At 43.4% G+C, this 24,758-nt stretch overlaps 1 protein-coding gene across 2 annotated transcripts; it reads right to left on the minus strand.

Annotated features, from left to right (window-relative positions):
- Window positions 1-1,337: 1,337 nt before the first annotated feature.
- LOC148115581 (uncharacterized) lies at window positions 1,338-23,018 on the minus strand. 2 transcript variants are annotated; one of them, XR_015731695.1, is made up of 5 exons: window positions 18,869-23,018; window positions 16,293-16,390; window positions 12,467-12,564; window positions 5,724-6,220; window positions 1,338-2,204 (listed from the first exon to the last, which is right to left on the minus strand). XR_015731695.1 is itself a non-coding variant. In XM_087883798.1 (4 exons), the coding sequence occupies exons 1-4, from the start codon at window positions 19,024-19,026 to the stop codon at window positions 5,936-5,938; spliced, it is 639 nt and encodes a 212-aa protein (XP_087739924.1). In that variant the 5' UTR covers window positions 19,027-23,018; the 3' UTR covers window positions 4,508-5,935. The 2 variants fall into 2 exon arrangements, 1 of the variants encoding a protein (XP_087739924.1); XM_087883798.1 differs by lacking the exon at window positions 1,338-2,204 and having other exon boundaries at window positions 4,508-6,220.
- Between the last annotated feature and the right edge of the window lie 1,740 nt (window positions 23,019-24,758).

Below are 24,758 nucleotides of genomic sequence, written 5' to 3' on the forward strand. Positions count from 1 at the left end.
GCCAGGGGACTGGAGGAAGGGAGGGAGGGACCAGCCCTCCTTGGCAGCCGAGCCAAAGTAACGCAACTAGGTAGAGACTCTCCCCATTTCCGGGAATGGCCTGGTGCCTGACAGGAGGGAAAGGTGATTCCCTGCCGTTCTCCAAGGAGCACTGGCTTTCCTGATCCACGCATACAGGTGTTTTGGCCAGAGTTACACACTGATGGAGGGAGTTATACGTGCCTTGGTCCAGCAGAAATCTCTGACACAGAAGTTTCAACTGGCATATGAGTTAGTGCTATCGAGTCTGGGCTGACAAAATCTAGATGACCCCAGCAAAGATAAGAAAACACTCGCTTATGACTATCATCCTCTGGATTTTCACAGTCCAGGTTTAGGAGTCTGAATAGTGATCCACAACCAGATCTTTGCCACAGCAGTGTTCATGCTCTTCAGAACTGAGACCTTCATGCCAGGGGTGGGTTCTAAAAATGTTTACTACCGGGTCTGTGGGCGTGGCTTATTTTGTGGGCGTGGCTTAATGGTCATGTGACAATTATTTAGGATTTAGCAGAGGTACTGGTCTACCAGGCTTTTAACTGCTTGCAGAGCTGTACCGATCTACCCATTTATTTTTTGCAGGCACTGGTCTACTCATGTATTTTTGCAGGCACTGATCTACTCATGTATTTTTGCAGGCACTGATCTACTCATGTATTTTTTTTGCAGGCACTGGTCTACCCATGTATTTTTACAGGCACTGATCTACTCATGTATTTTTGCAGGCACTGATCTACCCATTTATTTTTGCAGGCACTGGTCTATCCATTTATTTTTGCAGGCACTGATCTACTCATGTATTTTTGCAGGCACTGGTCTACCCATTTATTTTTGCAGGCACTGATCTACTCATGTATTTTTGCAGGCACTAATCTACTCATGTATTTTTTTTGCAGGCACTGGTCTACCCATGTATTTTTACAGGCACTGATCTACTCATGTATTTTTGCAGGCACTGATCTACCCATTTATTTTTGCAGGCACTGGTCTATCCATTTATTTTTGCAGGCACTGATCTACTCATGTATTTTTGCAGGCATTGGTCTACTCATTTGTTTTCTTTTAACACTAGAGTGGCCCTTTGAAGCCCCGCGGCAAGAGTTTAAACAGTTTTTTCCCCTCTAGCCATCAGCTGGGACAAGGAGGCAGCAATAGATTGGGGTGGGGCCAAATAAAAGGTAAGAATAACGGGGGAGAGGGGCGGGGGGACGGGGGCGGTCAGAACCGGTTCGGTGACATCATATTGTCACCGCTACCGGCTCGGGAGAACCGGGCTGAACTGGGAGGAACCCACCACTGCTTCATGCTCTTTAGAACTGAGACCTACCACCAGCCTACTCCCAGATTTTGAAAACCACCTCTTTTTGATAGATCTGTATGGCAGCAACACTCTTGCTATGACCAAGAAGTCAAGCTGTAAATCAGCAGAAGATCCTGAAAACCTTTAATGAGGTGCAAGATATTTAGTTATTCATCCACTGCCAGGCGTTCAATCCTGACCGGTTCAAGGTTGACTCAGCCTTCCATCCTTCTGAGGTGGGTAAAATGAGGGCCCAGATTGTTGGGGGCAATAGGCTGACTCTGTAAACACTTAAGAGAGGGCTGTAAAGCACTGTGAAGGGATATATAAGTATAAGTGCTATTACTATATGTACATGTGTGCCAGTAGTGGGTTTCAATTTAGTTTGCTATCGGTTAGCTTGTGTGCATGTGCACGCTTACACGCGTGTGCAACATTTCTGCACATGCACAGACGCATCCAGGTGGGTGGGCGGAGCTTCCTGCCGCCACCGCTACTGGTTCACCCAATCCATGGCGAATTGGTAGGAACCCACCACTGATGTGTGCCTTCAAGTTAATTTTTGATGCCTGGTGACAGCCTGAACTATTCCCTGCAGTTTTTAATGGCAAGGTTGTTCAGAAGTAGTTTGCCATTGTTTCTTTCCCAGGGCTGAAAGAGAGGGACAGGCTCATGATCACTCATCTGTCAGGATTAGAACTCAAAACCTTCCAGTTTCTAGCCTGCTGCCTTAAGCACTACGCCCAATTGGCTCTCTGTTATTTTTTTTTCTTCTGTTCAGTCATGACCAATTCTTGGAGATTGCCTGGACATGTCCCTGTAGTTTTCTTGGCAATATTTTTCAGAAGTGGTTTGCCATTGCGTCCTAAAAAAAAAAAAAAGCATTGAAAAATGCATCAAGGCTCAGCAAAAACACAAACCAACGTGTTAACCCATGCCAAAGCTCCTGAATTCATTATCCCGCTCACAATGCTTGGGTTTCAGGCTGGGATTTAGGGATAAAGAAGGATTGTGGGACTCCAAAAATGACTATTAAATTTTGAGATGACAGAAAGCTAAGGAGTGGATCACATTTTCGAAGAGAAGATTTCAGAAGATGTTCAAGATTGGCTTCAACATTGAGCTGAAACAAACAAATGTAACAGGAAGAAACATGAAGTTGTGCATCCCAGGAGAAAAAAAAAATGAAAGTGACTAACCCAGGAGGGCTTGGGAGTGGAATGTGTGAAAAGGATCTGGGTGTTGTAGGAAATCATGAGCCAAAACTGGGGTGCAATTGGCCAAGATCCCAGCTCTGTTCCTGAAGCCCTGAAAATGACAAATAAAACTCCAGTGGCAAATTATATAGGATACCTGAATAGCAATAAGACTTACATACTGCTCTATAGTGCCTTACAGCACTCTCTGAGCGGTTTACAGTGTCAGCGTATTGCTCCCAACAATCTGGGTCCTCGTTTTACCGACCTCGGAAGAATGGAAGGCTGAGTCAACCTTGAGCCAGTCGGGATCGAACTCCAGGCTATGTGCTGAGTGCATCTCTCCCCAAATAGAATAGAATATAATTCTTTATTGGCCAAGTGTGATTGGACACACGAGGAACAAACCTGTAAACTTATAGATTTTTAAAAACTTTCAAAAACCTGACCCAGGATCTCTTTTTGATCTGCCCCTCAATTATGCCCATTTTAAGGATTAGAAGTGAGGTTCAGAAGATCTGGGGCTTGCCATATTGGCAAGCCAGCTGCTTCTATGTACCATAGTCTTTCTCAGCCAACAGCTGGAGAAGTGGCTGGAAGAGAGGCACGTGCGACTCTCTTCAACTGACCTTGAAGAGCAGTGAATGCCACCATATTGTCAACAGGACTAGGAAAAGTACCTTCTGTCCCAACTTCCGTTTTTAGTATCTTTGGAGTGTGGGGATTTGCTGTTTCATCTGGTTGTAGCTATTTCAAGGACTCCTGCTATGATGCCCGTTTTTTCTCTTGGGTGTTCCATCAATCACATTTCAGTGCTTCCTGTGTGGTTGCTGGCACATCAGGCTCTTTTCTTGAAATGCCTGATTGTGGGGGGGGAGGGGTGGCCTTATCTCTCCGCTGGCCTCAGCCCCCACTGATGGGAGAATGAATGAAGCTATAGCTGCTACAGTTCAGTCTCCTTCTGGGGATCACCTTGAAAAATTCTTGATTTCATTGTTCATGTGCAAATACTCCACACCAGAGATTCTTACTAGCCAGCACTATGGTTCTTTCTGAAGGCTGGTATTTCTTAACCTCCCCGTTTTTGTTTTGGACTTTTTAAAAAAATGTATTAAAGAGCTTATAGCTGCCAGTGAAGGGGTTCCTCTTTGAAATGACTTCACAAGAGCTTATTTGGAGAAAGGGGAAAGCTGGATAAGTTATCCACAGAAAAATATGGAGCAGTTAATAACACAGGGATCTGAGAGTTGAAATAGAACTGTAGTTATTTACTTACTTACCTATTTACATATTTAGAATAGAATAGAATAACAGAGTTGGAAGGGACCTTGGAGGTTTTCTAGTCCAACCCCCTGCTTAGGCAGGAAACCCTACACCACTTCAGACAAATGGTTATCCAACATCTTAAAAACATTCAGTGTTGGAGCATTCACAACTTCTGGAGGCAAGTTGTTCCACTGATTAATTGTTCTAACTGTCAGGAAATTTCTCCTTAGTTCTAAGTTGCTTCTCTCCTTGATTAGTTTCCATTTCATCCACCCATAATATTTTCTTTATTTACAGAGATGTGGGTGATGGTATATAGATGGAGACCATCTGCAGGCAGAACATTTCTGACAAGGAAGCAAATCACACAGGGGTAAAATCCAGCAGGTTCTGACAGGTTCTGGAGAACCGGTAGCGGAAATTTTGAGTAATTCAGAGAACTGGCAAATACCACCTCTGGCTGGCCCCAGAGTGGGGTGGGAATGGAGATTTTGCAATATCCTTCCCCCAGGAGTGGGGAGAGAATGGGGATTTTGCAGTATCCTTCCCCTGCCACGTCCATCAAGCCACGTCCACCAAGCCACACCACACCCATCAAGCCACACCCACAGAACCGGTAGTAAAAAAATTTGAATTTCACCACTGCAGCTTCACAGCAGAGAAAAAAGTCTTGCATCCTCCGGTGCTCATAAGAGATCAAAACAAGTTCTATCTCCAACATTGGATTCTTTAATAAGCATCCTTATCTGAGAGGAGATGGATGAGTTGCCTTCCCTTAGTTCGGGGGACAGGGATGTGGGTGGGAGACTATGGCCCCTTTATGACCTGTGGACTTTAACTCCCACAATTCCTGAGCCACCCAGTTAAAGTCCACAAATCATAAAGGGGCCATGGATCCCCACCGCTGCCTTAGTTGAGGGGTGCTTCCATCCAAGAAGACCATCCCATCTTCATGTCAACTCATATCATGCCACCGTGATATTATTGTTCATTATCAAGAACCCTCCAGCCTCTTTTGTGGCAGCTACGAAGAGGGCATTACTCATTCCTTTTTCAAGCTAAATCATCACTGATTGGGCCCTACTAGTACAAGGAGGTCATTCTATCAGCTGTGCAAATACAGTTCGAATAGGTGACCCAGGTCAGATTCCTTTTTCCATATATACCAATCAAACATGCCCAGAGATAGAGTGATAGCTCTGATTTCATACTGAGACCAATAACAACTGAAAGAGGGGGAAGGTGATTTTTCAAGTGGTGCAAGAGGAGAACTGGTCTAGGGCCATTTGTTCCATGCAGCTGTTTTGACTAAAACACGTCCAAATGTAAAGACTCATTCTTGAGCCTGGAATTACAGTTGTAAGTGATTTGGGTTATCCCGTGACTATGTCCGATTTTACAATCTTTTTTTTTTGGCAGCAATTGTTAAGTGAACCCATTTTAGCCAATGGGTGATTTTTTTTTGTTGGAAACCGAACATAAATGCCTATGTCCAGCAAAAAAACATTGTAAATCGCAGTCATGTGACTTTGGGATGCTATAATCAGTCGCAAATACAAGCTGATTGCCAAGTGCCCAAAATCTGATCGCATGACCACAGGAGGAGCTGGCTATTGGAACTTCAAATCAGGGTCGTAAGTAGTGTTTTTGGGGTGTGTTTCGTAACTTCAAACAGTCGCTAAGCAACCAGTAGTAAGTCAAGGACTACCTGCAGGTTTGCTGTGATGGGCAAAAGGCAGCATTAGACGGTCCTAAAGGAATAATCCATCAAGAACTCTTTTTTTTTTTAATTTGATTTATATGCCGCCCTTCTCCGGAGACTCAGGGCGGCTTACAATGTGCTAAGCAATAGCCTTCATCCTTTTGTATATTTATACAAAGTCAGCTTATTGCCCCCACAACTGGGTTCTCAATTTACCTACCTTAGAAAGGATGGAAGGCTGAGTCAACCTTGAGCCTGGCGAGATTCGAACCTGCAGTAATTGCAGGCAGCTGATCTTAATAACAGGGTGCTTTAGACCACTGTACTACCAAGGCTCTTGATTATCTTCCAACACAGGGTTGAGACGTCCTTCCTCGTTCAGGGTGTCTGCTTGAGGATGGCAAGATCCACTCTGCATCCCATATACAAATGTCAGGAAAATTGTGTTTTTCTCTTGCCGCTGGAGTAGCAGCACGTCCTAGAAGGGTTGATGCCAGGTGATGATACGTGCTTCTTGCTCAAAGTATTGTGGAAGTAGCGGGTTGGGCCTTCAGTCCCATAGGAGTTGTTGAGGTCAGGCAGTTGATTGGTGGCCAGGAGATAGAGGGCTGCATACTGGTGCTGCTTTCCCAGACGATGCATTGCACACAGCTGCTGCTGCCAACTAGCCACTTGCCGTAGCCGGTGGGTGGTTGCAGGACGTCCCAGCCAGGGTACCTGGAAAAAGGTAGTGCTGCTTTAGGCAATGGTTGTACCTCAACTTCCAACAAGTTTTTAAGAAGAGATTGGATAACCATTTGTCTAAAATGGTATAGGGCCGCGATGGCAAACCTATGGCACGCGAGCATTGCCCTAGCTCAGCTCCAGCACACATGCATGCACCGGCCAGCTGATTTTTGGGCGTTCCGGGCTCACCAGAAGTTGGGAAACGGACTATTTCCGGCCTCTGGAGGGCCTCCGGGGGGGTGGGGAAAGCCATTTTTGTCCTCCCCAGGCCTACCGGGCCCATCATGCCATTGCGTGCCAAAAGCAAGGGGAGCGCAGGGGGGACCACGCACGCATGCACACGGGGTGGGGTGCATTGAATTATGGGTGTGAGCAGGTGCGCAACCCCCCCCCCACTTTTGGCATGCGACGGCAAAAAGGTTAGCCATCACTGGTATAGGGTTTCCTGCCTAAGCAGGGGGTTGGACTAGAAGACCTCCAAAGTCCCTTCCAACTTTGTTGTTCTATTCTATGGGGCATCCTAGATAGGGTGGGATGGGGTTTTATGTGAGGTCATCAAAAAAGCCAAGAGAGCAGCCAAGACATTGCACTCAAAGCCTCACCCATCCTTTTTTATATGCGCTGCATGAAGTTCACATTAAAAGCGTGGGCTTTGAGTGTATGGTCATATTCACCAGGTTGGCTTTTCTGACTCACCAGGTGGGCAGCCTTCCAGAAGCTTCTGAGTTGCTCTTAATTTTAGTGAAAAGATGAACACCATGGGGGACAGTGTAATACAGAATGAATGTTCTGTCCTCACGTTCCATTACTCTGTGTATAGCTCAACATGCAGTTAAACCCTCTTATCCTTCAATAAGCCAGACTGTAAATGTAGAACTTGATACTTTATTAAAGAACTGGATGAGGTGAAGCAGTGATGTTAATTATGGGATGTAGATTTTGTCCCCAGGAGAACACATGTCATGGACTAAGCTGGATTCTTCTAGATCAGGGGTGTCAAACTCATGTTGTCACGGTTGCATCATGTGACATATCAGGACTTCCCCCCCTTCGCTAAACTGGGGGTGGGCGTGGCCAGAACGTGGCGCATCTGGCCCGTAAGCCGGGAGTTTGACAGCCCCTGTTCTAGATGCTTCTCTTATCTCAGAATGCCACAAAATGGAGTCTGGCTTCTCAGGATGCACCTTTCTACCCCAGAATGAGGGCTGATGGGAGGATAGTTGCTCTGTAAACACCATCAAAACCAACTTTCCAAACAATGAAAGATTTGGGTTTGGCCACCAGATGGAAATCAATACACGTTAAAGAACAACAACAGCAATAAATATACACAAACTATATGCTGGAGGCATGACAATGAACCCAATTTACCTCACAGGGTTTTTGTTGTGGAGAAAATAGGAAGGGGAAGGAATATGTTTGCCACCTTGAGGTATTCATAAAAATAAAAAGGTGGGAAAGAAAGAAAAAGGAAGGAAGGAAGGAAGGAAGGAAGGAAGGAAGGAAGGAAGGAAGGAAGGAAGGAAGGAAGGAAGGAAGGAAGGAATGTGTCACCACACTTGGAATGGGGGAGAGTGTAGTGGCCAGCCTCTCCAATGGTTCCACTAAATCTGCCATGTGCAAAAAATCAGGGCCATACGTTGACTTGCCATTCAGAAGATTTATTAGTCAAGCTTAGGCGCAAGAATATAGTCAACAAAAGTTCAATACTAAGTTGGTACCAGCTACCGGTCAAAGAAATTCAAGAGGAATTGGATTTAGACCGCTTGTGGGAACGTAAGAACTCTAAGTTGGCGACTCTACCCCCAGCTGTACCTGTTCTTCTCCTGTAAAATCTGATGTATTGATTGTATTTAGCCACTGATTAGAATTATATTTTTGTACTTCATTAGGTTTTATTTTATTTATTTATTTATTAAATTTATTTGCTGCCCATCTCTTCAAAATGACTCTGAATGTTTTAATAGTGGTTTTAGTATAGTTCTATGGTTCTTGTTTCTACCTCTATTTTTTATTGTTCTTGCTGTTGTTTTAACTGTTGTGAGCCATTCAGGCTCATATCTTTGAGATGGGTTAGGCTGTTGTTCTCAACTCTGAGCTTTGCAATTTGGTTGCAAACATTTTGTCACTATTTGAGGAGACATTGTCAGTGCGTTTTGAGTTGTGCTCATCGATATGCAATTAAACCCTCTTATCCTTCAATAAGCCAGACCGTAAACGTAGATCTTGATACTTTATTAAAGAACAAGATGAGGTGAAACACTGGTGCTATGTATGGCATATACATTTTCGAGGAGAACATTGTCAGTGCGTTTTGAGTTGTTCTCATCGAGCACAACTCAAAATGGACTGACAATGTCTCCTCGAATGGTGACAAAATGTTTGCAACCAAATTGCCAAGCTCAGAGCTCAAACCAACAGCCTAACTAGCAACCTGAGCTACTAATATTTAAACACATTTCATATAAGATGGATGTCTATACAAATTGGATAAACAAATACATTTTTAAAAGATATATTATACAGATAGATAGAGGTCAGGATTTTCTTTTTCTCTCTTTTTCTTAAAATAAAATCAAGTCAAACCTTTTTAGGGCCTCAGTTTTAATATGTTCTCTACCTGAAAATAGGAGAAACTGCAATAAACTTTTAGGCAATTGTGACCAAAACAGAAAGTTGGGTATTAACAGTCCAGATCTGAGTGAATAGCTTGTGATATCCTAAGGACCAAGAAACCTGGTTTGCACAGCCAGAGGTTAATTAGAGGCTTAACTATGGTGCCAGTTCATGGGCTAGTCCTCGACTTATAACAGTTCATTTAGTGACCATTCAAAGTTACAGTAACACTGAAAAGAGTGACTTATGACTGTTTTTCACTCCTATGACCATTACGTAAGCATTCCCGTGATCATGTGATCAAAATTCAGATGCAATGCTTGGCAACGGACTCAAATTTATGACGGTCGCAGTGTCCCAGGGTCACGTGATCCCCTTTTGTGACCTTCTGAGAAACAAAGTCAATGAGGAGTCCAGATTCACTTTACAACCGTGTTACTAACTTAACAAATGTGGGAAGGGAGCTCATAAAAGGAGGCAAAACTCACTTACCAAACCTCAAAACTCACTTACTCACTTACCAACTTACCAACCAGCTTAGCAACAGAAATGTTGTGCTCAATTGTGGTCATAAGTTGAGGACTACCTGAATTAACAGGACATTTAACCTGGATTCATTAGAGAGAGATTTGCAATATTAACTGTTGGTGGAGGTACCGCCCGCCTCGCTTTGCTATGGCAGTTATCACTTATGGTGAACAAGGGAACTATTCTCCTCACTTCAGCTTAAAGGAAGAGAATCAAACTTCCTGACAATACATACAATTCACTTCAGTTTGGATTTAAACAATGGTATCTTTCTCTTCAACCACAGGTATTAATTAACATAGCAAAGTCAGGAAAGTATAAACAGTGACTCCGGTAGTGCTGATTGTCATTACTTCTTTTCCTCTTGCCAATTGAAAATTCCAGACCTTCCACATTTTTTATGCCAAGAAAATATATGATTCTAAGTGCCATTAATACACCTTTTTCTTGTTATAGATGCACACTAATTCAGCTATTTTTCTGGATATCTATGACCGATCCCAGCTATAGTTGTACCAAAAGCTGCTCATAGTCTAAACCAGGAGTGTCAAACTGAAGGCCCAGGATCCAGATCCGGCCTGCAGGGTGCTTAGATCTGGCCTGCGGGGCCACCCTGGAAACAGTGAAGGACTGGCCCATGGTGCCTCTGCCAGTGAAAATGGAGCTCGGGAGGGCCGTGCCAGAGGTGGGTTTCAGCAAGTTCTGACCAGTTCTGGAGAACCGGTAGCGGAAATTTTGAGTAGTTCGGAGAACCAGTAAATACCACCTCTGACTGGCCCTGCCCCCATCTATTCTCTGCCTCCAGAGTCCCAGTTGATTGGGAGGAAATGGGGATTTTGGGAGGGAATGGAGATTTTACAGTATCCTTCCCCTGCCACACCCACCAAGCCACACCCACCAAGTCATGCCATGCCCACCAAGCCACACCCACAGAACTGGTAGTAAAAAAATCTGAAACCCACCACTGAATAATTTCTAAAAGCTCCAAATTGGAGATATAGGTTTAGACCAGGGATGTCGAACTCAATTTCATTGAGGGCCGCATCAGGGTTGTGTTCAGTGGTGGGATTCAAGTAATTGATTTCTTCTAATGATTTCTTCCAACAACCAGTTTGCCAAACTGCTCAGAAAGTTAACAACCAGTTCTCCCGAAGCGGTGCGAACTGGCTGAATCCCACCACTGAAATTATTGAATACAATGGCTATATTAGCTGGAGATAATGTGAGTTATAGTGCCCCACTAAGTGACTAGCCATCCAGAGTTGAGATTTTGTTTTTATCGGAGTACGAAGAAAAAAAAACCATTTCAACAGAATGAAAAATGAAGCTTAAACTGAGTTATTACATTCCTTCTACCTCAGGGGTCCCAGGGGTGGGTTCTAAATTTTTTTACTATCGGTTATGTGGGCGTGGCTTATTTTGTGGGTGTGGCTTGGATGTCATGTGATTAGATGGGCGTGGCTAGCTGGTCAGAGTCATTTCTGGAAGGTCCTCGCACTTACAACCAGTCCTCGCACTTACGACCCGACTCATTTGTTTGCTTTTAACACTGATCAGCTGTAGGACGGCCCTTTGAAGCCCTGCGGCAAGAGTTTAAACAGGTTTTTTCCCTCTAGTCATCAGCTGGGACTCAGGAGGCAGCAATAGATTGGAGGTGGGACCAAATAAGAGGTAAGAATAACGTGGGGGGTGGGGGGTGGGAGGGCGGGGGGGAGAACCGGTTCGGTGACGTCATATCGTCACCACTACCGGCTCGGCCGAACCGGACCGAACCAGGAGGAACCCACCACTGAGGGGTCGCCAACTCCTGGTCCACAGACTGGCACTGAGCCGTGGTCTGCTGGGAACTAGTCCACACAAGCAGTGGGCAAGTATACAAAGCTCCGTTTGCACATGCTCAGGATAAGGTTGCGTGTGTGAAACCATTCCCCCCCTCCCGCCACCACCGCCACCTGCCCCCTTCGCCACTGCCAGTCTGCAGATCCAGAAAGGTTGGGGATGGCTGTTCTAACTGATGTCACTTGGTTGTTGAAGATTGTGACTTCTGGAATGGACAACTTTCTGTTGGGGAATGGCTTCCATAGGGCATCCTGCAAAAATATACAGGTCCCATAATGTTAGCTTTTAAGCAGTTAGCCAGAACATTGACAGGCAAAACATATTTACCTTCAAGTATAAAATAGTTTATTATTTATTTATTTTACTTATTTATTTATTACATTTCTATGCCGCCCATCTCATTAATACAGGAACTCTGGGCTAATATGTCATTAGCTCCCCACACTTATCCACACACTGCCTTTTCTTTATGTGAAATTGTGAGTAAGACTTTTACTTTACTTTGGTGGAGATACCCTTAGGGTGTCTGTACATCCAGACTAAAAACAACTGGACTCTAGGCGGCCATTTCGGTGGCACAGTGGTTAGAGTGCAGTACTGCAGGCTACTTCTGCTGACTGCCTGCTGACTGCAGTTTGGCAGTTCGAATCTCAACAGGCTCAAGGTTGACTCAGCCTTCCATCCTTCTGAGGAGGGTAAAATGAGGACCCAGTTTGTTGGGGGCAATAGCTGACTCTGTAAAACCGCTTAGAGAGGGCTGCAAAGCACTGTGAAGTGGTATATAAGTCTAAGTGTGTTGCTATTCCTACAAATAAATTCATAATTCAGGGCAGGGCAGAATGACACCATTCAAACAGGAGGAAGTCTCTGTTCAGGAGAAACCTGATTTATCATAAATACATACTTGGCAATGAAAAGATTACTGGTAGTCCTTGACTTACAACCATCCGTTTAAAGATCATTCAAAGTTACAAGGCACTAAAAAAATGACTTATGATCAGTCCTTGCATTTAACAATTGTTGCAGCATCTCCACAAACATGTGATCAAAATTCAGATGCTTGGCAACTAGCAAGTATCTACAACAACTGCAGTGCCCTAGGATCACGTGATGAGCATTTGTGACCTTCCCAGCCAGTTTCCAACAAGCGAAGTCAATTGGGGGGGGGAGCATGATGGCATGATTCACTTAGATCATAAATTGATGACTACTTATATTTAGGCCTTGTTTCCTCATCAAAAGCATCCTTCTCACCTGTTCAGAGAGTGAATGGCCTTTTGAACTTGCTGTAATCTCGTGTCGGTACTTGGGTTCTTCATGAAGGGCCCTCCACACCTCCTCAGCCCCCATATCTGTGTGGCAAAGAGCAACAAAAATGATTAGGGGTCTGGAGGCTAAAACTTATGAAAAACGATTGCTGGAATTGGGTATGTCTAGTTTAATGAAAAGAAGGGCTAGGGGTGACATGATAGCAGTGTTCCAAGATCTCAGGGGCTGCCACAAAAGAAGAGGGAATCAAGCTGTTCTCCAAAGCACCTGAGGGCAGGACAAGAAGCAATGGAGAGAAGCAACCTAGAACTAAGAAGAAATTTCCTGACAGAACAATTAATCAGTGGAACAACTTGCCTCCGGAGGTTGTGAATGCTTCGACACTGGAAGTTTTTAAGAAAAGATTGAACAACCATTTGTCTGAAATGGTACAGGTTTTACTGCCTAAGCAGGGGGTTGGACTAGAAGACCTCCAAGGCCCCTTCCAACTCTGTTATTCTATTCTATTCTATTGCAACAGATGAGACGTGGCAGCGTTACACTTGTTACAGTGCTGAAATGTGTTGGGTCTCTTAGAAAAAAAGTATGAACCCTCTCACCATTTCTGAAGAAAAGTTCCTACACAAAGCTTTAAGTAAACCATCCCTGCTCCGTGCCTAGCAGTTCCAGCAATCATTCATCAATACAGGTAGTCCTCGACTTACGACCACAATTGAGCCCAAAACTTCCTGCTGCTAAGCAAAACAATTGTTAGGTTTGCCCCATTTTGCAATCTTTCTTGCCACAGTTGTTAAGTGAATCAGTGCACTTAAGCTAGTAGCACGGTTGTTAAGTGAATCTGGCTTCCCATTGACTTGGCTTGTCAGAAGGTAGCAAAAGGGGATCACATGACCCCAGGACACTGCAACCGCCATAAGTATGAGTCAGTTGCCAAGCATCTGAATTTTGATCACATGATCATGGGGATGCTGCAACGGTCGGGAGTGGGAAAAACGGTCATAAGTCACTTTTTTTCAATGCCATTGTAACTTAGTGAATGGTCACTAAGTGAACTGTTGTAAATCGAGGACTCTCTGTAGTATTCCCAGATTGGCTGGATTACAACTACTGGGGTTCTAGGCCAGGTCAGCCCTTCTGCAATCTCCCAAATTGGAGAAGGTGGTTCTACACCAGAGGTGTCAAACTAAAGACCAGTGGGGCAGATGCAACCTGTAGGGTGCTTAAATCTGGCCCATGGGGCCAGCCTGGAAATACCAAAGGACTGGCCCGTGGTGCCTCTGGCAGCCAAAATGGAGCGCGGGGGGACTGCGGGTGTCCCCCCACACCCCATCTTGGCCAGCAAAGTGCTGCAGGAGGCCGTCCAGGCCATCCGGTCCCCACACACCAGCCGGCCCATGAAGGAGAACTACCATATTTTTCAGAGTATAAGACGCACCTTTCCCCCCCTAAAAGAGGCTGAAAATTGGGGTGCATCTTATACTCCAAATGTAGCTTTTTCGAAGCTATTTTTCAGCCCTAACCAGGCACTAGCAAGTGAAGCGATCTTCCCAGCCTTGCCTGCTCCCTCGACTCTCCGCTGTGCTTTAACAAGGCGAGTGAAACAATCTTCATGCTTTGCTCCGACTCTCAGCTGTTCTTTAGAAGCTTTTTTTCAGCCCTAACTAGGCGCTAGCCGAGTGAAACGATCTCCCCGTGCTTTGCCTGCTTTTCTCATTGCTGCTTCCTCTCAGCTGTGCCTTAGAAGCTGTTTTTTATCGCCAAGCAGGGGATAAAAAAATCCAGCAAACTAATGTGCTGAAGCTGACCAGACTAAGGAGGCTAGCCAGATGAATACCTGGTAGGCAGGTTTTTTTTTTTTCCTATTTTCCTCCCCAAAAACTAAGCTGCGTCTTATACTCCGGTGCGTCTTATACTCCGAAAAATACGGTATAATGCTGAACCAGCCTTTGAAGAAATCCAGACACCCCTGTTCTACACAGACTAGGGGAGATTTGCTCTTTGATGCCTGGTTTTCATTTCCATTCTTATTGGGCTCCAGAAGAAAAGGACATCACGGCCTCCACCTCACAGCCCAATTTTAGGTAAAGTCTCGCAAGGAAGAACAGGTCCCCCAAGAGCTGGAAAGTTCTCCAAAAGGGAAAGAGCACCTGACAGAAGTTGCAATCTTTGCCCAGAGGCCAAAACACTCTTCTGGCTGCCAAAGACTCAGGACTGAGACAAGTTAAAATACTGCAGGCAGTGGCGTGCTCCCTTTCATCTCTTTAATTGCATAATTTTAGGAAGAAAGCCAACAGATGCTGCGTTACCTACTATTACATTTCTATATTAAGATTAGTTCGTACAGTCTGTCAAGAGAAACCGAAAGCAGAAGATTTATTGTCATGAGATGCAGGTTTCCTCTAATTCTGCATTTCCCAAAGTTCACCAAGTACCACACATACAAGATCATGCCCTTGTACTCCAAGCTGATTATCTACACAGATAGCCCTCAACTTACAACATTTAGTGACGGTTCAAAGTTACAACGGCACTGAAAAAAAGTTACTTATGACCGTTTTTCACAGTTACAACCTTTGCAGCATCCCCATGATCGTGTGATCAAAATCCAGACATTCGGCAACTGGCTCATACTTATGACCGATGCTGGGTCCCCAAGGTCACATGATCCAGGGGTGAAATCCAGCAGGTTCTGACAGGTTCTGGAGAACTGGTAGCGGAAATTTTGAGAAGTTCAGAGAACCGGCAAATGCCACCTCTGGCTGGCTCCAGAGTGGGGTGGGAATGGAGATTTTGTAGTATCCTTCCCCTGCCATGCCCACCAAGCCCCGCCCATTAAGTCACACCACGCCCACCCAGCCACGCCCACAGAACCGGTAGTAAAAAAATTTGGATTTCACCACAGGCATGATCCCCTTTTATGACCTTCTGACAAGCAATATCTAATGGAGAAGCCAGATTCACTTAACAACCAGGTTACTAATTTAACAATTGCAGTGATTCACTTAACAACTGTGGCAGGAAAGGTCATAAAATGGAGCAAAACTCATTTAACAAATGTCTAACTTAACAATGGAAATTTGGGGCTCAATTGTGATCGTAAATTGAGGGCTACCTGTAGTCCTCAACTTATGACTACAATTGGGACCGGAACTTCCATTACTAAGCAATGGAGTCATTGAGTCGTACCCAATTTTGCAACCTTCTTGCTATGGTTATTAAGCAAAACGCCTCTGCCGTTAAGCGGATCTTGTGGTTGTTAAGTGAATCTGGCTTCCCCCATTTACTTTGGTTACTCATGTGACCCTGTGACACACAACCACCGTAACTGCACATTGGTTGCCAGCTGCCTGAAATTTGATCATGTGACTTCAGGGATCCTGCGAAAGCCATTAAGGGCAGAGCTTGATCATAAGTAACGTTTTTCCGGTCAGTTGTAAACTTTGAGCAATTGTTAAATGAATGGTTGTAGGTCGAGGACTACCTGTAATCTGTAACAGTCATGATCTCTTGCTTCCATGTTATTATACCCCAAAAGGAATTGAAGGAGAATAGCAAAGAAGGTTCATCGTCTTTTAATGATCCCATAATCCCTTGTGGGGTGGAGTCTTGGCAACTGAATGGAGCGGAGTGCTTGCCGGATGCCCTTCCTGTCACCAGTGCAGAGCTATATTCAGCAGATATAGTCTCATCGTGCCCAGAGACAGAAATATCTGCCTCTACCTAGGATTGAACTCACAGCCTTCTGATTGTGAGGTAAGAGCTCCACCTCTGGGCCACCACACCACTCTTTCTAAAGCAGGAAATGCCTTACCGATACCAGCCACCAGCAGGCGCCTCACTCGCGGGCTAATTGGTTTCTCTGTTGTAGGTGGATTCAAAAAATAGGAAGCTTTTTCAGAGCCCAAGAGTCTAGGGAGAAAGAAAAAAAGAGAGAGAGAGAAAACCACAGTAGCAATCATGGCTCCTTAAAAGTGATAGGTGATGGAGGTTTTTAAGAAGAGGTTGGACAGCCATTTGATGGGAATGGTTTAAGCCATAGAATGGTACAGGTGGCACGCGTAGCCATATCAGTGGGCACGCCAGCTCAGCTCTGGGGCGCATGCGCACGCCGGCCAGCTGATTTTCGGGCCTTCTGGGCCCACCAGGAGTAGGGAAACAGGCTGTTTCCTGCCTCCGGAGGGCCTGGGGGGGGGGTATATGCTATAGGGCAAGGATGTGAAACTCAAGGCCCATGGGTCGGATGTGACCCATGGGGTGTTTAGATCTGGCCCGCAGTGCTGCCCTGGAAACAGCGAAGGACCGGCCTGTGGTGCCTCTGCAAGCGAAAATGGAGCTCGGGAGGGCCATGCACGTCCCTCCCAGACTTTGTTTTCAGCTGTGACAGCCTCCTGCAGCCCTCCACCAGTGAAAGGGGAGTTTGGGGGGGAGCACATGTGCCGTCCCCCTGTTGTAGAATGAAGGGACCAAACAACATTCCTGGGTCAGCCAGAGACAGTTTTACTGCGCAAGGTTCAGAGCCAGATTTGTACCTGAAGCTTTGAACAAGGAAAGAACTGTGATATCTCTGTTTTTATACATTTCTAAGACAAAGGATTCGGTGAGATCATGCATTTTCCATATATGGTCAACCTGAGATCATACATTCTCCATATATGGCTAACACACACCTGTCATATGATAATTGACACATTTCCTAATTACTAAACCATTAGTAAACCATTAATTTTAGTTTATAAAATTATCTTAGCTTAGACAACCTTCCTTAAGTGCTTGTAGTTGCTAATGGGAAATTTACTGCTGTCCTTGGGTAAATTTATTGGATTAAGTAACTCTTTGTAACATATATGTCCTTATGTCATTCACAATGAGGTCACTCAGATGTTTTCCATATGGCTGATCTTCCGTGACATCTAGGTCTCATCAGAAGATATATTACCACTTAATGGGGTTTAGCTGATTTTTAATATAATCTCCAAGCAAGCACTTTTCTATCTTATAATAATGTGAGTAGAGAGGGTCCTTTAGAGTTCATGTAGCTTTATAATAATGTGAATAGAGAGGGTCTCCTAGAGCTCATTTATCTGACTCTGTATGATTCCTTCTTTTATCCACATTACCCCAAACAGTTTTTGCTGGCAGAGGGCTGCAGGAGGCTGTTGTGGCTGAAAACAGAGCTCGGGAGCCCATTTTCAGAGTGCTCAGGCCACCACAGGCACCTCCCCCCCGACCTGAGTGACATCAAGCTGGCCATGGCCCTACCGGCATCAAACACAACCCTGATGCGGCCCTCAATGAAATCGAGTTTGACACCCCTGGTATAGGGCCTCCTGAATGGGGGGTTGGACTAGATGACCTCCAAAATCCCTTCCAGTTCTTGTTATTCTGTATTCTAAAGCACTAGCAGCCCACTTTGATTGAACCAACTTGCTGGTCATCAATAATCAGGTGAATGAGCAGCTGGCAGGAGAAGAAAGCAATGCTCCAGGCTTCCAATGTCAGCCCACAGAAGAAAAATATAGACATGCAGTGAACTGGTAGAAGTAGATCATCCTGTCCCTCCTGTACTTTCCCTTTGCAGACGTTTGGTAGGAGATCAAGGTTATACCCCGTTGTTCTGGATACCAAGGAAAAGGGCGTCATTTGGTAAAACAAACAGGACCTGCCTCATCCCACGATTTGGGGGAGCAGATGACGCTAATAGGAAGTCAGAGGAACACGAGGGAGAAGTGCACACAGGAACAGAAGCAGTAAGGGCATATTTTCCAAGCCGTGATAGCCTGTTTCAAAACCTCGTTCCCTGATCATTTGTGTTGTGCCTTAAATATACGGCCATGTCTTGTGATTTCTGCAACAGCACACACTCACACTTTACACATGTCCATTATACATGCTCAAAAGCACGGCTTAAATCACGTTAAAGGAAAAGGCACTGGAACAATTCTTGCCTCAAGTCAAATTCCAGATAGCAATGTCACCGGCCCTGTGCTTTTGAGCTGCTTGGATCTTCGCATCCCCAAATCTGGTTGCCCTAGTAAAATAACAGCTCTTTCTGATCGCTGTGATCAGAGGAGACCCTGCTGCCGATGCTGAGATTGGCAAGGATGCCATGCTGTGGTTGTTCACAGGAGTATCTTGTTGGTGGCAGAGCTTGTGTTCTAAAATGGCCTTTCCCTAAAATTTCCAAAATTTTTAATATTCTCTATTTTAGCCACTTCTTAAAAGATCTATCATTGGTGGTTAAAATTTGGTTAAAATGCAGTATTGCAGGCAAACTCTGCCCACAGCCTGAAGTTCGATCCAGACCGGCTCAAGGTTGACTCAGCCCTTCCATCTTTCTGAGATAGGTAAAAGGATGACCCAGATTGTTGGGAGCATTATGCCACTTACCCATGAAGGTACTCTTGATAGTCCAGCAGAGGTCCGCTTGAGACTTCCTTCTTCTGGATCCTTTGCAGACTCCAACTCCCAGACCTTCTGAAGTCAGGCCCCTTGTGAGAATCTCTGGTTTGTCCTGAAATTGCCCACATACAATTTGAATATGCCATCTCTCTTCCTTGATAGAATAAGGAGCAAGGAAGGAGACTGGGATGAACTTGAAGTCTTATTGATTCATTTCCTTCTAAGGTCCCGTTTCAAGCTTCCATCCGCTCTTAACCATTCCCTCTTCCTTCCCATTATTTGTTTGTCTGTCTTCACTACAACTAACTTCCTGGATTCTGAGTTAAGCATCTGATCTGCTGTCATATCATGGCATTCAGGTTCTTTAAGTTTCTTGTTTGGGCATCACCATGGCATCATTAATTTCACTGACTTATGACAGACATCAAGCCATTCCCTTGAGGCTGGACAGCGGCCAGATGAAGCTAAAGCTGAATTCATATGCTCATTTGTCAGAGAAGTTAAATACATGCAAGGGGAATTATTTACAAATTTAAGTAACATCTGGCTGCAGTTTACCAGACAGTAAATAATTTTGAATTAAAAGCAGCATTTCCTTCGGAATATATCTTCCAGACAATTTGGCCACTATCAGACCATGCTGAAATTATTAAATTCAATTTCAGGGAACTCACTTTTATATGAACATGCACATACATTTGCCTGCATTGCAATGAACGTTTTTTTAAAGATTAAATGAGGACTTAATTCTAATGCACAGGCGTGATTTCAACAGCCATTACAACAGGCAGGAACATCCAAGAGATATGGTTTTTTTTTTTAAAAAATGAAGATGGTGACTGATAATGTAATCGAAGCTCCACCTCTTTTAACGTGTCCACATAAAAGGGCAGAGCTTCAGTCTAAGTGATGCAGTGATAATCTTGACTCCTCTATAGATATTTCTGACAACAACAGAGGGCAATTTTCTCAGAATTAAAAGCCAATTAAATTAAAAGTAAATTAAATTACAGAATCAACTAGGCAGAGGTCTCCAATGTTGGAAACTTTAAGACTTGTGGACGTCAATTCCCAGAATTCTCCAGCCAGCTTGGCTGGGGAATTCTGGGAGCTGATGTCCACAAGACTTAAAGTTGCAAAGATTGGAAATCCCTGAATTAGAGGGCATTATGAAATGACTCTTAAAGGCTGTATCATCCCAGGAAGGGTCAAACTTGTGCTTTGGGGGGGGCAGGTGGTTTATTAAGGGTGGGAATGGGAGCAAAAGCCCCCAATTCCTTTAAAAAGATGTATATGCACCCCAAATTGTGCTGCTGAAATTTTGTGGGAAAACGGCTGAATTTCAGCAGTGGAATTTGTGGCTGTTTTAGGCGTCTTAAATTCGTAAAGCGAATTTCCAGAAGTTTCATTCAGTTTCATCTTAATGTTTTAAAGTGAGAGGGGGGAGTCTAAAAAAAACTCATGGTGTGGAAAAGTGGCTATTTTGCCAATGAAGCTCGGTGGCATGAGCTAAGGCTGCTGGGAAGGGTTTTTGATGGATTTCTCCAAAAGTAAATCAAATTAGGGAGACATACTTTTGCTACAAGATTATAAAAATTGCATTAGTGTGTGGCTGAGACCATCAAGATTTTTGCCCTAATACTTTTGAGGCTTATTAATATATTTAACTGTTATTTGGCTAGACGATTTAAGATATTAATCTCAGCATGTGAAGACTGGATATGTGCTTAGTGACTATATAACAAATAATAAATAGCATCTAATCTCTAATTAAACCTTGACAAGCCTGGCCAAACCATGAAAGCGTATTAAAAAAAACCATGGAGGGGGGAAATCACTTATTTATATATAGCCATTGAAACAACAATGCAGAAAAAAATATAAAAACTGTAGATTAAATACAGTTATTTATTTATTTATTCATTCATTCATTCATTCATTCATTCATTCATTCATTTATTTATTTGTCGCATTTCTATGCCGCCCAACTCCCTAGGGACTCTGGGCGGCTTACAGCAAAAAAAAAAACAATGCGAACAATATCCCGTAAAAATTTTTTAAAAGAAAATATTAAAAACTCATTCCATGGCCAGGTCTCACAAGATCGCCGTAGCGAGATGAACGGCCCCAGGCCTGCCGGAAAAGCCAGGTCTTCACCACTTTCCGGAAGGACAATAGAGTGGGGGCAGTCCGGACCTCAGGAGGTAATTGGTTCCAGAGAGCCAGAGCAGCCACAGAGAAGGCCCTCCCCCGCGGGCCCGCCAACCAACATTGTTTAGCTGACGGGACCCGGAGGAGACCAGCTTTGTGGGATCTTACTGGTTGCTGGGAGCTATGCAGTAGAAGGCGGTCTCGAAGATAAGAAGTTAGAATGTAATACAAATACTTCAACTAATAGTAGGATATTAGATTGCATGACATAGAAGAGGCAACGTGATTTCAGAATCAACTGTTGATTTTTGTTTTAGAGCTAAATGGGAAAGGCGTGAATTCCTTATCTTTCCCCTCATGCATATTCTTGCTTTGGCACAAGTGTGTACTTTATTTAAATACTGGTTTTTCAAGAGCTAAAAATGTTCTCATTCCAAGTTTCAGCACAAATGACTGATACTTGGGAGACCCAGCCATTGCGTTTCTAACCAAGCTGTTTTCAGTCGAAGAAGAAATTCATATTAGAAAATGTGGATTTGTTCAGAATCTCAGCATTCGTTTATAATTAAAACTAAAAATTTAGGTCTTGGAGTTTAGGTGATATGTGCTGGCCAAATGTTCCTAAGCATCACCATGGAAAAGTTACCTTGTTATGGGTAGTCTTAGGTTTTAGGCACATATTCAACAACATGCCAGTTTGGTCTATTGATGAAGGACCAGATTAGAAGTCAGGAGATGGTGAGTTCTAATCCTGCCTTAGGCACAAAAGCTGATTGGGTGATTTAAGGCCAATCACCAGACTGTGAGTTTTTGTCCCGCCTTAGACACGAAAGCTGGCTGGGATACTTTGGGCCAGTCACTTTCTCTCTGACCAACCCACCTCATGTGGTTGTGAGTAAAGTAGGAGTCCACAAGTCTTAAAAGTTGTGAATGTTGGAAATCCCTGAATGAGAGGGCATTATGAAGTGATTCTTGAAGGCTGTATCATCCCAGAAAGAAACAAGATTGTGCTTTGGGGGGTGGGATTTATTAAGGGTAGGAATGTCACCAAAAGCCTCCCAAAAGGCAGCCTACCGCATGTTTACCACCTTGAGTCATTTATAAAAATAACAAAGGTGGGATATAAACTAACTAACTAACTAACTAATAATGGACATTCCTACGCAAAGCATATAAAGATGCATGAATACAACTTTATTTGAAATGGTGATTGCATAATAATAAATAAATTAATAAATTAATAATTAATTAACAGCCAAGAATAGCATCCTTTAACTGGATATCATTTAGATGTGTTGGACTAAACTACCTAGAATTCCCAGCCAATGGCCATGTTGTCTAAAGAGGAGGGAAGCTGTATTACAACACATTGCTTTAGTCTCCTGCACATCTCAAACTCTGGAAATGATAAGAATACTCTTTATTCTCCGCTCTTGCAGGCTATCTGCCTTATTATCACCCTGCCTTTTGTTTAAATTTCCAAGGCACTCTGAGGTGCTTTATTTATTTATCTGTTTTAAGGATCATTTCCTTTTCTTAAACGTTCCATTGTGTAAATGCCACCTATTGATGGTTAGTAATCTTCAGCGATTGTAGTTTTGTTATGCTGAGGTCCATGGCTGTAATAAAGTCATTCATTCATTCATTTTCATTCACCCATCCATTCATAAAACTGTGTTCCAAATAAAGGAGAGAATGTAATTTTTCGTTTTCCAGTTTCTTCTTTGCACTTGCACTTTGAATTTCTTTGGAGCGGGGTGAGTGGGAATATATCACTCTTGACCATGAGCCTATCTTGGAGCCCAACTATTATTACGGTAATTCTTAAGCAGAATTGGGTCTGGCTCAGATAAAGTACAGGTAGTCCTTGACCTATGACCACAACTGAGCGCATAATTTCTGTTGCTGAGACAATTGTTAACTGAGCTCTACCCCGTTTTACGACCTTTCCTGCCACAGTTGTTAAGTGAATCACTACAGTTTTTTTTCCAGGATTGAAACATTTTATTAGATTATAGAATAAAATACAAAAATACAAAAGCAAATAGTAAGACACAGTGGGGAGGAAAAGGGGAAGGAGGAGTTAAATTAATTGAATCAAGGAATATTAGTAGTGGAGTTGCTTTGGAAGTGACAAACTTTGTTGGAGTAGAAGCTGAGGTAAAATTTGTCCTGTTTTCAAAATCTGTTAAACTTGGCATTCTGAAGAATTATGGCTTTACTGTATATAAAATGTTAAAACTCCGTGATTTAGACAAGAAAGGAAAGTAGTCAGAATCAGATAAAGATATGCTTTATGACTTGCTGCTCAGTAACTATAACAATTGTTTTTTTCCCCCAAAAAAACTATCTTGAGTTGTAGTGTTGAAAGAAAAACCCATCTGGGTTCAGTTCCAAGTAGGGAGAAAGACACTGGAAACATGGTGGCTGTTTGGAAAGATGGTTTTTAATGGTGGACAGGATCACATGGTTTGAGATCCTGGGCAAAAAGGCACATGGGTGAGAGAGACAGAGAGGTTTATACCCTCTGTTCGGCTTTGAATTTGAGCTTGTATTCCGACTGGTTGTCAGACTCCCATCGGGCCATGCAGGGGTACCTTTGTAGGTTGTCTTTTGAGTTCCAGGCTTGGTTGAGCTTTGCTGGGTGATGCAAACTCCCCAAGTGCCATGTGGTGAGTTCTGCTGCTAGATGGGTAGAGGGCTAATCCTATCTTTGTTGGATCTTGGCTGAGGGCATTTGCTTATGAATAGACCTAGCTATCTCTTTATCTCTTGAGTGCTGACATCTGCTGTGGGCTATTGAAGAGGGTGGGGGCTATTAAGAGTGAGCCTGCTTCTTGCCTAAAAACATGTTTCTCCATTTCTCATCCAGGGAAATATAATATTCTGCCTTTTTAATATTTCCTAGAATACTCCATTCTTCTAGGAGAGGGGTGGGTGCCAACTTCCTACAGTAGCTTTGGACCAATGAACAAAATATTTAAATCATAACATCTGCCATCTGTACTGGTTTTTGAAATATATTAAAAATTAGACCAAAAACATTAAAAAAATTATAGCAGAATTTATGATTGCCACAAGAGTCTGCTCCTTTTCCTAGACTAATCATAGTACAGGAAAAAAAACCATTATGACCCAAAATGGACTTTTTCATTTAGAAATTGCCTGGGATAGGTGTGTTCATGTCATTTTTTTCAATAATTCCAGACTCCTTGTTCTGGTATCTGAGATAGACATCCAAGTTGCAGTAGATCACGTTATACAAAACTGAGCCATTGATCTTACAATAGCCTAATGATCTGAAATGATATTTAGATTTGGATGACTAAACTTCTACAGAAATTTCTTGCAGGGTGGATGATAGTAGAAGAAAAACATTTGTGACAAAAATATTATAGTGAAACAGACTGTCTGAAAAATGCAGGACAGATGGGAATAGATCAGTTTGTTTAAGAATCCAAAGAAAAACTCATCCCATGAGTTTAACATTTTTTTCTATATATAGAGCTTGCTCTTGAACTTCAGGATTTACTAAAATCTTCTTCTTCTCCTTCTTCCTCTCCTTCTTCCTCTTCTTCTTCTTCCACCTCTTCCCTCCCCTTCTTCTTCTCATATTTATCTGTAGTCTTTGGAATTCTTGTGAACTCTGGAATTCATTTCTACCTATAGGATGACACCTAATATTTGCTGAAACTTTTGAGCGTCAAAAAGTGGTGTTAAAACTCCT

Source organism: Pantherophis guttatus, chromosome 2, assembly GCF_059756535.1.
Source record: "Pantherophis guttatus breed Tessera chromosome 2, ASM5975653v1, whole genome shotgun sequence".
Classification (NCBI taxonomy): domain Eukaryota; kingdom Metazoa; phylum Chordata; class Lepidosauria; order Squamata; family Colubridae; genus Pantherophis; species Pantherophis guttatus.